The sequence below is a fragment of the Populus euphratica genome, unplaced genomic scaffold, assembly GCF_000495115.2.
Source record: "Populus euphratica unplaced genomic scaffold, PopEup_1.0 scaffold43.1, whole genome shotgun sequence".
Taxonomy (NCBI): Eukaryota; Viridiplantae; Streptophyta; class Magnoliopsida; order Malpighiales; family Salicaceae; genus Populus; species Populus euphratica.
In genome coordinates this window covers 866,633-883,014 of record NW_011499889.1, presented here as the reverse complement: position 1 = coordinate 883,014, position 16,382 = coordinate 866,633, and the positions used below count along the sequence as shown (strand labels likewise).

The following is a 16,382-nucleotide window of genomic DNA, read 5'->3' as shown; positions in this document are numbered from 1 at the left end:
CAATTCTGTAAACGGTTACAATTCTCAAGAAGATCAAATGAAAAGCCCAGGATAACAACGGCAACAATTATTGGTGAATTGTTACTTAAAATTCCTGTTTATAAAATTTTAAATACAAACACAACTTCTGTCAAATTTCTAAACCACATTTCTAAACATTCCGATAGAGAAGATGGGGTTTGATCTTCTGGTCTCTCACACCCCACAAGACTGGATATCAGGGAAGGCTGAAGAAATTAATATAGTGAATAGAGTAAAGATAATAAAAGCTCTCTGTTTCGAGTCGGGCAATTCAAATCATCAGTCAAGAAACTGTTTTATAATGAAGGATTTGTCTTTAATGATATCATGGTTTGACCAGAGCTGTCCTACCGTGAATGCTTACTGAGGAGAAACAGTAACCGCAAGAAACTCATATCTTTCTTAAAGCCGCCAGGAAAATTCTCTTTTCAGCAACTCCGCCAGCTTTTCCCATTGACAGCGGGATGGGAACAAAACTTTCGCCGTCCCTTTAGAATGCTCATAAAGTAACCGAACTGATGCTTGGAGTCAGGCGTTGACTGTAGCACATTTGGTAGGCGTCATATGGAATGTCCAGTGATGGGAACAACCAAATTACTGGTTTGCTATGGCGAGGGATTTGTCATTTTCTTTTCTGCAATCATAACAGGACAACCTTTGATCCTGAAACACGAAGCTCGTGAGATACAGGCATTAGAAACGTTTTTCTCCCTGTTTGAATAATATGATGACCTCTGCCAGCGGCCTGAAGGTACACTGGAAACTCAGCGTCTCAAAAGTTGGATGGTAAACTTGAAAGTCATGGTTAAACTCCAAGGCTAACAGCATACCATCTCTCCACCACACTGCACAATCATTCTCCCGTATATCTGCAATAATGTTATATACTTGTATCCTTTGTGGATATCACAGTTTTTAAAAACCTCCTGAAGTTCCTGAACCGCCATGTCAGACAATCTGATGACATCACGAGGCTTCTGACTGGCCATAAGGCCATAGCTTCACAATCCTTTACAATCCAACAACTTTCATAATGCAATAAAGATTTAAGATTTCAGTGCCTAGCATATCATGTCGGTGAGCAACTGTCGCAATCCTGGATGTGAGGGCATGCCAGATCGAGTGTTAACTCCACCTAATTCACAGATTGAACCACACCCATGGCCTTGCTCATCAGGTTAACATCACTCCTTCCCTTCCTAACCATTGCAGTTCCAGGGCCCCTAGTCCATTGCTTTTTTCTATCATACTGTTCAAATTTACAGACAAGGTCAGCTGATTCCACCCTTTTCAATCACGCTGGATTCTAAACACGAAAACTCAATCAAACTAAACAACCACCTAATTTGAACAATGAGCTGCATTATTCAATGCAACTCAGTACTGTTCTTATTTCATTGTCGGACTTGCTTCTATTCATCTAACTTAACGGTTGCAATTCTATCTGTTGATTGACAAATCAACTTCAGCAAGTAAACCACCTGCATTTGCCATCATATCAAGCTTAAGTTAGTCCTTGACGATTTGACACTAGCTTTAATATTTAATAGACCATGAGTTCCAAATAGGGGAGAGTATGGCTTCAAGAACCTTAGCTACCTTGACAAGTGCCAACTTGACCAGGCTGTTATGATCAAGTAGAAGTCAAAACTCTGCCCATTATTACCTCTCCTGTAGAACCGATCCTTCATAGAGACCCATATATGTCCAACTGCAGCTAATGGATCAAAAACTTCTACAAGAGAATTTGCCAACCTACCAGTAATCAGCACAAGAGCAATGCCCATCCTTAAAATGATGAAACCTCGTAGTATCTCTAACAATGATTTCCCTTCTTTCTATTTGTGAAATGTACTTGGTAGCTCTATGACAATCTCCGCATACTCTCAGGTTTTTAAACACCCTGATTGGAGTACCAGGTGGCAATTTTATAAGGCCATAAGCAATTGCCAACTTTTCACTGTGCCACAATAAAAGCTGCTCTTTTTGCTCTTCCCCTACATCATGCAATGCAAATTCAAGATCTGGCACATACCCTGCTAACTTCATTTTCTTTTCCAACTCCTTCAGTTTCTCATGTATGGAAGCTAATTCTGGGTGAAACTTATCGCCTGATCTGAACTGATGGGCCATACTCTTAACCTCAATCCAACTGTACCCTGGTGTCTTCACCACCTTGCTGCCTTTCATTGATTTTCTAACTCTAGCAACATGGTCCCATCTTTTTGTAGCTGCATAAACATTAGCAAGTTGAACATAACCAGTTGCACTAGCTGGATCAAGATTAAGCAACTTCTGGGAAGCGAATTCCGCCATCTCAGTGTTCTTGTGTATTCTACAAGCACCCAGAAGGGTTCCAAATACAGCAGCATGAGGTTTGAAAGGCATTTTCTCGATCAAATCTACAGCCTCTACTAACTTACCTGCCCGACCAAGAAGATCAACCATGCATGTATAATGATCAGGCTTAGCTACAAGTCCATAATCCTTCGCCATTGAATGGAAATATTTGACCCCAAGGTCTGTAAATCCAGCATGGTTACAGGCCATTAATACCGCAACAAAAGTGATCCAGTCTGGCTTCATGCCTTTCCCTATCATCTCATCAAACAAACCCAGAGCTTTTTTACCTTCTCCATGTTGAGCATAACCAGAAATCATTGCATTCCAAGTGACAACATCCCTCCTTGGAACCTGAACAAACAATTTCCAGCCATCCTCCAAAACTCCACACTTACAGTACATGCTAATCAACGAAGTTCCTGCAGTTGTATCATCGCAAAGTGGAGACTTACAAACTAGCTGATGCACTTGCCTGCCCAACTGTAAAGCAGACAACTCACTACACCCTAACAAAGCACTGCTCAAAGTCGACGAATTTGGCTGAATACCAAATCCCACCATTGTTCGGAAAAGTTTCACACCATCCTCAGGTCTGCGATTCTCAATATAACCTGCAATCATAGCATTCCAAGTCACCAAATTTTTCTCGGGCATCTTTTCGAACAATTTTTCTGCCAATCCAATCCTCCCAAGTTTCATGTACCCAGTGATCATAGCGGTCCAGGCCACCACACTCTTAAATGGCGCTTTTTCAAACAACTTTAACGCGGAGTCCAGGTCCCCACACTCTACATAACCTGAAATCATAGCATTCCAAGTGACTACATTTTTCGTTGGCATTATCAAGAACAAGTCGCTTGCTCTGTCCATTTGCTGATTCTGCGCAAAACCGGTTATCATTGTATTCCAAGAAGGTGTGTCTTTAATGGGCATATCTTCAAAGAAAGCCTGAGCTCTTTCCATGTTAGAATTACGTACATAACAAGATAACATCGTGTTATACGAGACAGCATCTGGTTCAGGTATTTTAACAAATAGTTCTTGGGCTTCCTTCAATTTACCGCGCTTCCTTGACAAACCCGCCAAAACGGAATTCCAAGTAACTGTTGTCTTAACAGTCATGTTGTCGAACACGTTAAGAGCAGAATCTAAGTCGCCGGATCTGATATGGCTAGTGATCATCTTGTTTGATAAAATGACGTCACTAGATTTGGCATGGTGGTGAAGTGGTTTAGCAGATTTGCCAAAAATAGTAGGATACAATTCGGTTTTGTTTGGGCAATTTGCTTCCCTGTTAGGATCGGCATTTGGGTTTTGGATTGTGCAGGTGGAGAGAAAAGAAGCATGCTGTTTGGCGGGTGAGAAAGTCTTGAGGAAATGGAGGGAAAGTGGGTTCTCCGTTTTGTTGGGAAATAATACATTTTCAATACCGAGGTTTGGGAAGTAAAAAGAAGAGAATTTTTGGGTTATGGTTTTCATTGGGTAAGTAAACTCCGCATGAGGTAGATGAAATAGTTGGAGATGAGATTAAGACTCCTTCTCTGGTAGATTTCTGTTTTGTAAAACCTTTCTTCTTTTTGGAGTTTTCTTTCAATGCGTTCTAAAATCCGAAAGAGGAAACCGCGATGGCGTCGTGCGGGTGGTTGGGTGTCTCCGCAAACCAAACATACATTTTGCTGGGCTACATGATCAAAATTGTCGGTTCACTGTTCAGGTTGAAGCTGAGTTCTCATCACTGTAACACTGGAAGCCTTCATACACAGTTAAATCAGAGGAAACAACTTCTCTGCCCGTTCCTCCCCTGCAAACTGGGTGACACCTCACAAGGATGACTGATGTTCTGGGATTGGTGGGGTCGCCTAAATACTAAATACCTATAGAAAAATAAAGTATTATCAACTAAATACATTAAATAGCTATTATTTTATATGGTACTTTATAAGTGTTTAGAATTGGCAAAGGACCCCGTTGTGTTCGATATAGGCAACCGAGTCCTCTGAAGCGAAAGGTCGAGTGAAAAGAATGTATTTCATTTTTATATATCTGTATTTTTATCTTGGATTAAAAATTAATTTTAATAAATATAATTACATAAATATACCATAGATTAAGTATCTTTATTTATATTTATTTCTTGATTTTTTTAATTTTTTTATTAATTATCGTTAATATTTTTTCCATTTATATAAATAATTCTTGATTTTTTTAATTAAATACCTACATAAATTTTTTAGAATTTTTTTTAATGTAAAAAGACACATTGGAAAGGTTTTTATATCCACTATTTCTGGGAATATATATATATATATATATATATAGCTAGATGGTAGATACCATCGTACCATGGTAAAAAAACATGACTGCATGGTGTTGTGATTAACAAATAGTTTATAGTTGATTTTTCCTTCGTCATCAATAAAGACTAAACTCACGCATTATAATTGAGATATCAAGGGACAGAAGCATCTTCAATCTGGATAAAATATTTGATTTTTTTGTTTTTATGTGAAAACCAGATGGAGTAGATGTAATTGGGAGTGTAGCACAAGCTAAGCATTATAATTTATTAAAGTTATTGGGACTTAGGAGTTTTAAAGGCAATTTAATTAAATTTTATTATTATCAATTTAATATTTTTATATTTTATATTGATATATCTTAAAAAATAACTTAAAGTAGATTAATATTTTTCAATAATCTTACATTTTAAAATGTTTTAATAATGTATTATTATTTATATAAATACCATCCCACCACTTTAATATTAGATCCTCCATGAAACACATTTCCAATTTTTTTTTAAATCTAAAACTTACATTTTTATATGAAAAAATAACAGAAGTGCTTTCCAAGAAATCACTTTCTTGCAAGCAAGCAAAGCCTAAACTGTCAAAACAAGTTTACGTACATTGCTTCTACGCGTATAGACAGGTAGGTTATTCATCAGTTGCCTAACGCTCAGCTTGACCAGTAATCAATCATAGAGGAAAAGTGTGAAGCTGGAAGGAACTGCTCATTGTTTTCTTTTGAAGCAATAATGAAAGTATAGATTAGAAACACGAGGGGAAAATAAATTAAAAAAACTAATAAAAAAAAATGTTACCCTACAACAAACCAAAACTGATGCCACCGAGTCCAAGACACAGTAATGACTCCATATGCCCTAATTCAAACAAAAAAAGGGGTATGCATGCGTTATGAAAGTTGAGGAGGAATCGCAGGAATAATCTGAAGTATACACCCAAAGACTAGATGTTTGAGATGGTTTTTGACACGGGAAATCATAATTCCCATTGATAGCCTTCGACTCAGAACTCTCCAATTAGATCACAAGGAATTCCACACAGGGAAAATCCAAGTGATGAAAAAAGCCAGTGAAATCTCACTTGCCACCCAAGGAGGGGAACTGTCCCGGGTCTTCAATAGAGGGGGCTGCCACATCACGAGCATTGCTTCCATATCCGCTTCCATATCCACCCCTTCCACGGCCACGGCCTCGGCCACCACGACCAGGGTTGTAGGACCTCTCCCCTTCAGCAGGCTTCAGGAACTCATTTATACTGACAGCCTGCATTCAAGTAACAACACTTGTGTTAACCATCATCAATACATATAGAGAATTATGAAAAAAAAATATTTCAGGTCACATAAAAATACATGACAACTAAAAATTTGGCATATGAAGTCAGTACTAATACTTTGCGGTACACACATAAGATGTCAATATATCAAAGAGAAAATGAGGTTAAGATTATCACGAGCACGATGGCCAACATCATGCAAACAAAACAAAAGGTTAAGAGACCAAGAATACACACCTTCTTGGCTCTGTCTTCCTTGTCAGCAGCATCTTTTCGTTTGTCCTTCTCAGATCCCTAACAGCCAAGTACAAGTTCATAAGCATTTTTAGCCTCTACCAAATGAAACAGAATTCCACATTCAAAGAGGGAAACTATTCTTACCAGTTTGATAAAGATTTCATCGTTGCTCTTCTTGCTTGAGAGCTGTTGCATGCACTGTAAGTCTTTGTCCAAGCCAACTTTCCTCTCCTCGGTCTTCAGAGCAAGCAGAGCCTTCCTTTTTTCTTCAAGAACCTTCTCATACTCTTCTAATGTCATCTCCTATTAATAAAGGAGAAGGTTTTATGAAAACTAGCATAGAACATGAAAACACAGAATAGTTAAGGCAACAAAAACAGAAAGTTGAATTTCAATGTGCACCGGAGGCAGTCATAACAAACTTCAATTGAGGCATGATATCGTTACAGTACTGTGATTTCACCACATGGCTTGAAAAATCAATCTGGGTAAATGTTTCGGAGTTTTGACTTTCAGATGAAACCAACTGAATTTCATGCTGTGACTGAAAAAGTTGACAAAAAATCAGTCTATGCATCCAATGATTCTAATTACACAAAACTTGATCTGAAGGGTGATTAATCAATGTAAGCAACTTTTAATTCGACTAATCTCTTTAATCAAACTTTTAGTTGTAGAATATGCCAAGGTTAAGTAAACAACTGCAACAGAAGCTGCTAATGTATGTAAAGCACAAAAAAAGGTGCTTGAATAGAAATATCTAGATCAAAAGTCGCACTTCAAAAATAAGTAATCAAGGCCCTTCCATCTGTGGTGTTTCCCAGCCATATGAGTTCAAATCTACATGTATAAGAAAAAAATTTAACCAACAAACATTTAAGATTTTGTCAGTGACTTCCCCAGGGAAGCATAAACTGAATCTTAAATGCAATTGCGTACTAAATAAGCAAGCACAACATCATTTTCACTAAACTTGTATGAAACAGGAGGCCCTTGATTGGTAATATTTAACACCAAGTTAAAAATTCATCATTTGCACAAATCAGGGATTATATACAGGAAACTTGGAGAAGGATCTTGCCAAAATTTAGAAGATGAAATTAAACATCATGCAAAAAAATTTAAAATAGTTCTGATCCTTCTATATTCATAGCAGATAATAAATCCTGTCTTACTAATCCAGCTTGACAGAAATACCTCTGAAAAATAAAAATATAACAATTGAAGTTCTAGATGATGGAACTTTTCTGTTTGTTTATAAAGAAAACTCAAGATATGACGAGGTCCAGAAGGAACAATTTACCTTCTCTTCTGGCTCCTTCTCTTTCTCTTCTGGCTCTTTCTCAGCAGTGTCCTTATTGGCATCTGCAGCATTCTCCTCTCCTTGCTGCTTCTCAGTTATAACATTCTTCTCATTGTCAACAACAGGATCTTCAGTCTCCCTGAATTCAGTTAAACAAGTAAACATACATGTGAGCATAGCTAAGTTATAGCATATATAATTACATTTTCAAAAACGCTGGGAGTATAAAGACAGAAACTCACGGAACAATTTCATCAGTAGGGGTTCCCCAGTTACCACGGCCGGACCCTTCACGCTTAATCTCATTCCTGATACAATGTGGAATAAAAATCCTCATGCCAAGTGATGAAGGAAATTTTATGGTTAACACAGAATACATAAAAATGAATATTTCAGTAACAAAATACTAACCCGCGACCAGTGCCGCTGTGCCGTTCATACAACCTTCGAGGGCGTTCACCTTCTCTATCTTCCCCATTACTATAACCGCCACGGCGACTGCCACGGAAACCACCACGAGGTGCACCATATCCGCGTTTCTCGGTAGCCTCCCCATCTTCAGATGGTCTGGATCGTCCGGAGAATCCATTGCCAGTGAAGGAAGTTTCATTGTTATTTGAATCTCTGTTAAATCCACCACTGCCACCGCGACCACGCCCGCGTCCATACCCACGTCCTCCTCCACGGCCACCTTCATTCTTTGCTTCCCTCACTGGTTGAGAAGAAAAAAAAAACATCAGTAATAAAAACATTTTATGAAAATCCTACGATAATTTGTTTCAGCTGTCATCCTGTGCTATGATTCAGTGAAATAACAAAGATCTAACAAAACATATAAACAGAGAATTTACTTTCAAAATACATGGAAAAAAGTAAACCATGTAAAGTGTAGAGAAAACAAAAACTGACCAGAAGAAACCTAGCAGGACTACATGTGTAGAGTCAATCAACAATTTTGTCTTCCAACAACCAGAACAAGATTAACCAATCATCTAGAACTTCAACACTAACTAACCAGCATTGCAATGATAAGTAAGCAAACAGGTGTACCAGCTAAAAAACCAACACTCTAGCAAACTAAGGTTAGAAAACTAAGTTAATCCAAAAACTCATCAAATAGAAACATTTTAAAAGACAACATTATGAAGCTTTTGTTGACTGTTGTTTCTCGTTCAATTCCAGACAAGGTGATGTTTGAAAGAATAATACAGAATCACTGTGTTTTTTGTTGTTGTTTTAAATACAGAGATTAGACAAATTTCTCCTAAATCCAAATTTAAAAACAAAAAAAACATACAAAGCCCATTTCAAGTAATGATAGGCACCAACAGATTCAATAAACATGTCCTCATTTTCTTCTATTTCCTCAACAACCAGAACTATCTAACACTAGTAGGCTTACTCGAAGAAAAATCAAGTTGAAACAACTATTCAATCAACAATTTCTATAAATTATCATCCTTTCTTTCATTTGCTATCATTCAAACAGAACAAAGAAACAAAATGAAAACAATCTACATTAAAAAAAATCTCAAACCTTGAAACACCTTCAAAGCACGTTTCTTGGTTTATATAGACCAAAAGTACCAGATTAAATCAAAAGATAAAGCAGGGTCACTAAATCAAAGCTCACCAGCTTGAGCAGGGGGAGCAGGCCTGGAGGGGAGCTTGGCAGGCTGAGAAGTAGGAGCAGCTGGCTTTTCAACCTTCTTGGGCTTCTCAGCTGCCTTAAGCTGAGCGGCGGCAACGAGCTGAGAAAGGTCCTCATTGTTGTCGTCGTCACCAAGGATATCAAAAGGGTTCGCGGTTGCCATTTCTCTCTTTGAGTTTCTGATGAGCACAGATAATTATAGAGTCCTTTAGCTTGTTTTCTTTAAAATAGCAACCAAGAGACCCTTATTGATTGCTTAAATCCATTGCTGACTGATAGTAGTTTAGGGTAGGTGTGTCTGGGAGGCGAGAAGATGAGTTAGCAAGGAGATTGAGCGGTGTTGGGAAACCCTAGCCAATGCGGCAGAGAGAATATGGGAGTTTGGGGAGGGAGAAACCTGGTCCTTAAAAACCCTAGTATGTGATGTTAGTGTATGGAAGGGTGTACGTTTATCATGTGGGCTTGCTGTCTCTGTTTATCTTTAGCCCTGGCGATGTCAGCAGTGGACCTATTGGACACGATTTTTGTTAGTTTCTTGATTTTTTTAGATAGTTATGCGTATCTAAGTGAATAATATGGTATGATTATTTTATTAATTGCATTCTAAATTTATTGAGTTTGTTGACATGCTTTCAATATTCTCAGAGTTTTAATAGTTAAAATAATTTGGCAATGTATTAGTATATATGTTTAGGAGTTGATGGAACCATTGGGAAACTTTCCTTGATCCTGGTCTCTCTTTGCGGATAATATGATAATATTAGGCCGGAAAGGTATATACAAATAACTAATGAAAAAGTAATTTGAATAGGTAGACACCTTCACATATAAGTTGTCAACATAAATACTAGTAAATTATATATAAAAAAACTAGATTGTTTAACTGAATCAACTAAAAAAAACTTAATCCAATCCTAGAGTTCGCTCAACTTGATCAAGTCAAATTAAATTTTATGTTGGGAATATTTTGATCATAATCAAATTAAGTTTAAAAAAATCAATCAAGTTTAATATAAATTCAACTAAATTTAATTTGATCTGGTTAAACCAAATCTAGAATAGTTAAATCAAGTTTGAAAAAAATTAAACCATGTCTAATATAGGCTCGCTCGATTGATTACGTTAAATTGAGTTAATAGGCTTAACATAAATATGCACCACATCTTCTTTTTTTTAACCTTTGTTATCAAGATTGTTTTAAAAAAATTATTTTTATTGTCCAAGGTTTAGTAAAGATAAAATAAGATCAAATTAAATTAAATTTTAGAAATTAATAATTTATTTTTGAACAATTTCATTATTGTTAGTTTTTTCCTCTTAATTAGATATAAGGCCATTTGCATGATATTAGTACCGGGATGCTTTATAAAGTTAGTGTTGTGCCAAGGGTGCAATGGTGAGTGGAAAAAAAACAAATTATTATGTTAGTATTTGTTATTACATTGAGCTCTTCTTTTCCCTTTAAAAGAAAAGGACTCGTCGGCCGATGTAAAATCAAATTCTATTTCCTCTGTGTTATAGTGGCGTGACAGGGATAGAATGACTCGATCCCAAAGACAGGTGAAAGAAGGATAGTTATATGTAACACGGGACTGAAGCTTCGACATTAAAGATTTTTCTTCGAAAGCGCGTGACTAGGAATGGTGAATTTCTTTTTTCTTTTTGTTTCAACGTAAATAAATAATAATAAAATAGAAATAGTGTTGTCTTTTGAAATGCTTTTTATTTAAAAATATATTAAAATAATATTATATATTTGATATTAATACATTAAAACAATTAAAAACATTATTTTTAAACTAAGACTTTTTTAGAAATACATTCCAACCGCACGGATAAGTATGCTATTATTCTTGATGGATTGCCGACGGCGAAAAGGTCGAAACTCGAAGCCCTTGGTCCTCGACGATTTCTTTTTATGGTCAAGACCACAAAAGACGACGACTTTGGAAAGACAACAAAGAAAATTATTTTGTAAATGTCTAAATTAAAACAACTTACGACGAGGGCTGACCTTATTTTGCGAAAGCAAGGTATTGTTGAATAGATGGATTAACGCAAGGATAATTATGAACAATTAAGACAAAAAAGGACAAGTTTAATGCCCAGAAAATAGTCTTAAAAAAATAGGAAAGTGGTGTGAAACTGTTGCTTTGGTGCTCAAGCAAGTGAAATTTTCAATAAACTTGGCAGGCCAGTTCCATAAGAAAAATCCAGAGGATTTTTTTCAAGTATTTGGTCAAACATTAAATACAATTTTTGCTTTTGAAATTGTCTCTACAATCACTAATCAACGCCTTCTGAGAGAGTTTGTCAGGATGGACTCGGCAAACACCCGGAAGCGGCCAGTCCTTTCCTTTCAAAACTCAAACTCAAGGCCTGTGCCTTGCTTGTATACAATCTCTTCACATTAGATCCCTGTTCATTGAGCAACCTGACTAGACTTCTCTTGGCATTTGCTCTGAACGGACAGTTTGAAGCGATGAACCCGTCAACCAGGTGGAGGTACGCCTCCAAGTCATGGCAACATGCCACGTCAGCATTAGGCTTCAGATAAGGTGACATCTTTGTGTCTACACGTAATTCTGTCCCAACATGTGCATAGGCCAATGGCATGTTGTCATTTAGCTCTTCCACCATGGGTATTCCTGGGACTCTCGTGATAACATCCTGGCTATTCACAATTCTCAACACCTTAACGTTTTTGGCATTAATCTGGTTCGCAAATCCTTTGTTGCCGACACGAGGACCACCAAAGGAGAAAACTGCGATTGGTGGCACTTGCGGCGCACATGTACTTAATTCATCGCCTACTAGCAGAGCCAAGGCAGCACCGAGGCTGTGTCCTGTGACTGTAATGCTTAAGGTCTCACCCCTGTATAACTCCATAAGCCTTCTCACCTCTTGAACCACAGACTGGGATAAACTAGGCACGTTAGCCCCTCCAGTTTTATACAAGCTCAAGAACCCGCATTCCACCTTCGGTTGGATTTCAGTCGGGTCGTGCTCTCCAGGCGTTTCAACTAACTGGGCCCTCATATTCTCTGCCCATTCAAGACATGTAGAAGTCCCCCGCAATGCGATAACGATATCCCTCCTTCCTAATCGTTGGATCTCCCTCCGGTCCTCGCATACGGCAACATACCCGATCCAACTAGACCGCTGGGTCATCCACCCAAGATCCGGTGCCACATCGTCCACCCACTTTGGCAACCCAACCGAGGAAGTCGCATAAAGACTCCTCGTCACTCTGTAGGACCTATCGGGAAGTGCCACCTGTTGGGGTAATGGAGGTTTCGCTGCTGACATGGCAGGATTGGAATGAAAAGCATGATAGGATGCTTGGACAAACTCTCCGTATCTCACAACTTCTCGCCGGAGATTCTCGTCGAGTGGGTCAAGAAGTCCCTTCCAATCATTGCTACCGTGATACTCTCGCCACCGAGGACCAAGATGATTCCTCGGAGAATACTCCTCTGTCTTAGATAACAAACGTTGAAGCCTGTTTAGATGTCTAGGTGACATTTCCTCAGCTGCTTTCATTGCAGGCCAAAATCTAAACGAATTAAGACGTTCTAATAAGTTCTTCCCCCTGTTATTCTCCAAGGACCCGTCATTAGAAATTCTGTGAACTGGTTGCGAGGCAGTTTGGTTAATTGGTTCTGGGACTTGTTTCTGGAGTAGTTTTTCAAGATTTGCTAGGTGTTTTTTTGCTTGCCCGGTTGTTGATGATGATGTACTGGAAAAAGTTAAAGGAGGAGTTATTGTTGAGGTGGGTTTTAGCATAGAGTGTTGGCGTTTGAAGCTGGCACGTTTGGCCTGAAAGAGATGCAGCTTGTGGGCTGGAAGCGTTGAGCTAACCTGTAAAGCCATTGAGAGAGAGAGAGAGAGAGTTGATGCGAGATATGAGCACTCAAAAGACAACAGCCGCTGCTACTTGAACCGAGTAACATTGATTTGATCAACAGCCACTGCTATATATAGAGGCTGGTTCTCTGAATACCCTCCAACTAGTATAAAATTACATAGACAACCTTATTGTTGAAAACAAATAATATCAGAGCCACATGGTTACATCAAGGGTATGATCGGAAAGAGGGTAAAAAATTACTGACCACGTCTCACATGCATGCTACGCGTTTCAAGTTAGTTTCGTTTAGAAAAGAAAGTCAGCATCGTCAAAGTCCGCAACGAGTGAGTATAAAATTAAAAGTGAAGAACAGGCTACTTTTCTCTATCAGCCAGCGAAAAAATCATATTAAAAGCAAAATTATGTTACCGAGATCATGAGGACATTTCTTAAAAATAATATTAATCATAAGTTTATAATTAATTTACAACATAATAAATTAGTATATGTATTTTAATATTTTCTATAGACATTGATTATCAAACTCGAGAAAAAAAATTCTTCCTCATAAATCGACCCAGAGGGACAATTCAACAACTTTGGGCCCCCTGATGGCTGTACCATGTATACTGATTAAAAACGAAAATAATAAATTAAAAGAAAAGGAAGAAAACGTAAAATTTTGATCGGACACCTGGTGGGTGAAATATTAAAGTACGCTGTACGGACAGGCGGCCAGCTGCGTCAATGTGAAATGTAGTATTTTATTGATACTTAATTTTTACCTAATGTTTTGTTATTAATATATACCTAAATACTTGCCTTCATCCTTCCTACATCTAACCTTGGTTGTCAAGACACATAAACAGGTGTTTTTTATCGACATATTTATTTTTGTATGTTAAAAATTATTTTAATGTGTTGGTATTAAAAATATTTTTTAAAAAATAAAAAAATTATTTTAATATATTTTAAAATAAAAAATATTTTAAATAACAACAACTATTATACTTTCAGATACCTTTGAATTTGTTAATTATATCCTAGTTTGTCAAAGAATGTTAGATTAAATTCTGCTCATATTAAAAATAAATTAGGAGAGAGTGAGATTAAACCTTTTCCCTTGTAATTTACAATCCATAAAAAGAAAAAAAATGAAAGAAAATCCCTGCCCATCATATAATTGAGGATACAAATTAACCATCATGTATTTAAAACCCGTATGTTTTTACATTTCAAATGTATTTTTTTAAAAAATATTTACACGTGGTTGCAATCTCCCACTAACTTTGGAACGTATGAACCCTAACATATCTCTATTCTTAAATGTTATTAAATATCGTTATTAAACTTTTCTTCTTCTTCCATTATTAATTTGCACTCGTCTAACCTTATGTACAAGGCAAATAATAATAATGTTTCTCGGATGCTGTGAAATCACAAAGACTGTAAAAAAATTGAAAACTTGATTAAAAAAAAAAGTTCATCCTTAATTAGGAAACATTATAAAAAAAATTATATCCAAAATATCTTCAGTTTTTTTTAACATCATTTTTATTAATAAGAAAGATTTTAAACTTAAGACGTGATTGTACCTGGGGTCTTGGAGTAAAATTCGGTTCAAATGGTGTTTTTTTAAGAAATATTTTTTATTTTTTTCTGTTTTGGTTTTTTTAAGAAATATTTTTTATTTTTTTATGTTTTGAATTATTTTGATTTTTTAATTTTAAAAATATTTTTTAAAAAAATAAAAAAAATATTATTTTAATATATTTTAACACAAAAAATACTTAAAAAAACAACACAACCACCCTACAATACAGTCACTTACTGTTTCTTGCTATGACTATTGTAAAGGAGCCATTACTATTACTATAGTTGTTATCCAAACGTGCTAGCTATTACATTTTTGCGAAGATTTTCCCGTGGTTTTCTCTTTCAATGTCAAAGATTTAAAAATAACAAAATAAATTTTTAAACAAAAATAATTTTTTGTGTAAATTTTATATGAGCCATGTGATTTTCCTGTCCTTTACAATATCATCCTCTCTTTTTAAATTTATTTTTTAAAAATAAATACTACCTCTCGACCATTAAATAGAAAACAAAAGGATAAAAAAATCAATAAAACAAGTAAAAAATAAAAATAAAAATGTTAATTTTAGTATTCATATAAATAATATTTTCACTCTATTTGTTTTTAATGTATAGCATGATGTTAGATGGATAAGACACGCTTATATGTATATCAATTACTATCTATATCAAGAAGGAGCATAATATTTATTTATTTTAAAATTGAATTAAAAAATAAAAAATAAAACTTTCTATTTAAATGCAATATTTCTCCACCCTAAAAATTAAAGAGCTGGTTTTTTAGTTGTTTAATAAGCCTATGAAACATATTTTAAAGATTTTTTTACAGTTTTTTACATAATTTTTTCATTGTTCGATTTTAACAATATAAAAGATTAAAATTATTTTTGGATATTTAATTAGTTAATGTCATATATGTAATTTTTTTGAATAGAAGAATTTGTGATATTGTGAATGATCTCTATGATTTGATATTAAAAAATCGTCAGTAATCTTGGTGCTCGACAAGCTTGAGATGTGATTGTACGTGGGGACATAACTTGTTGGCTTTTCTATGTACTGCTTCTTGATGCAACCACTGTGAAAGAGACATTACCTGCTGTAGTTGTTACTAAAACGTGCAAAAATATTATATTTCTTGTAATGTTGGATGGACAAGACACCATTATATATACAAGGAGCTTTTTAAAAATACAGTAATACTTACTTTATAAAAAATAGAATCAAAAAATTAAAAAAATTATTTAAATACAAGAATTTCTCTATCCAGAAATTTATTTATTTTTACTTTTTAAATTTATATTAAGTCATATTAAGTCTATGAAACATATTTTAGAGGTTTTACACAGTTTTACTTTGTAGATTTTCAAATACAGAAAAATACAAAAACAATATAATTTTTCATTTTATATACAAATATTTTTAGCAATGTAAAGTACTAAAATTATTTTTTTATATTTTAATATTTATTTGGTGTTTTTAATTTTTTTTATAAATCTAATAACGTAACTTTTTCATAATAATTTTTTATTTGAATGAAATAAAATTAATACTAAAAAAACATAATTATAAATACAAAAATATCAAGATAAAATTATGGCTTTTATTTTTATGAAAAATAGTCACTGTCTTGATATTTTTTTTTTGTGAAAAAATCTTTGTTTTTAACAGATAAATATATTTTTATTGAAAAAGAAAAACGAAAAAAGAAAAAAATAGTTTTATTTTACTCAACACACCCTAAATTCTCGATAATATGAAAATATTATTAAAACAATATAATTGTACCAAAAGATACAG

At 35.3% G+C, this 16,382-nt stretch overlaps 3 protein-coding genes across 3 annotated transcripts; all 3 read right to left on the bottom strand.

Annotated features, from left to right (window-relative positions):
* Window positions 1-291: 291 nt before the first annotated feature.
* LOC105130923 (Tetratricopeptide repeat (TPR)-like superfamily protein) lies at window positions 292-4,341 on the bottom strand. Its single transcript, XM_011033653.1, has 2 exons — window positions 1,621-4,341; window positions 292-1,502 (listed from the first exon to the last, which is right to left on the bottom strand). Exon 1 carries the CDS (start codon window positions 3,841-3,843, stop codon window positions 1,777-1,779), a length of 2,067 nt encoding a protein of 688 aa, XP_011031955.1. The 5' UTR covers window positions 3,844-4,341; the 3' UTR covers window positions 292-1,502; window positions 1,621-1,776.
* Window positions 4,342-5,366: 1,025 nt separating this feature from the next.
* LOC105130922 (plasminogen activator inhibitor 1 RNA-binding protein-like) lies at window positions 5,367-9,558 on the bottom strand. The gene is made up of 7 exons (XM_011033652.1): window positions 9,119-9,558; window positions 7,897-8,197; window positions 7,728-7,793; window positions 7,486-7,624; window positions 6,327-6,485; window positions 6,183-6,239; window positions 5,367-5,932 (listed from the first exon to the last, which is right to left on the bottom strand). Exons 1-7 carry the CDS (start codon window positions 9,297-9,299, stop codon window positions 5,747-5,749), a joined length of 1,089 nt encoding a protein of 362 aa, XP_011031954.1. The 5' UTR covers window positions 9,300-9,558; the 3' UTR covers window positions 5,367-5,746.
* A 1,779-nt stretch (window positions 9,559-11,337) lies between these two features.
* Window positions 11,338-13,081, bottom strand: LOC105130920 (phospholipase A1-Ibeta2, chloroplastic). Its single transcript, XM_011033651.1, has one exon. The coding sequence runs from the start codon at window positions 13,007-13,009 to the stop codon at window positions 11,450-11,452; it is 1,560 nt and encodes a 519-aa protein (XP_011031953.1). The 5' UTR covers window positions 13,010-13,081; the 3' UTR covers window positions 11,338-11,449.
* Between the last annotated feature and the right edge of the window lie 3,301 nt (window positions 13,082-16,382).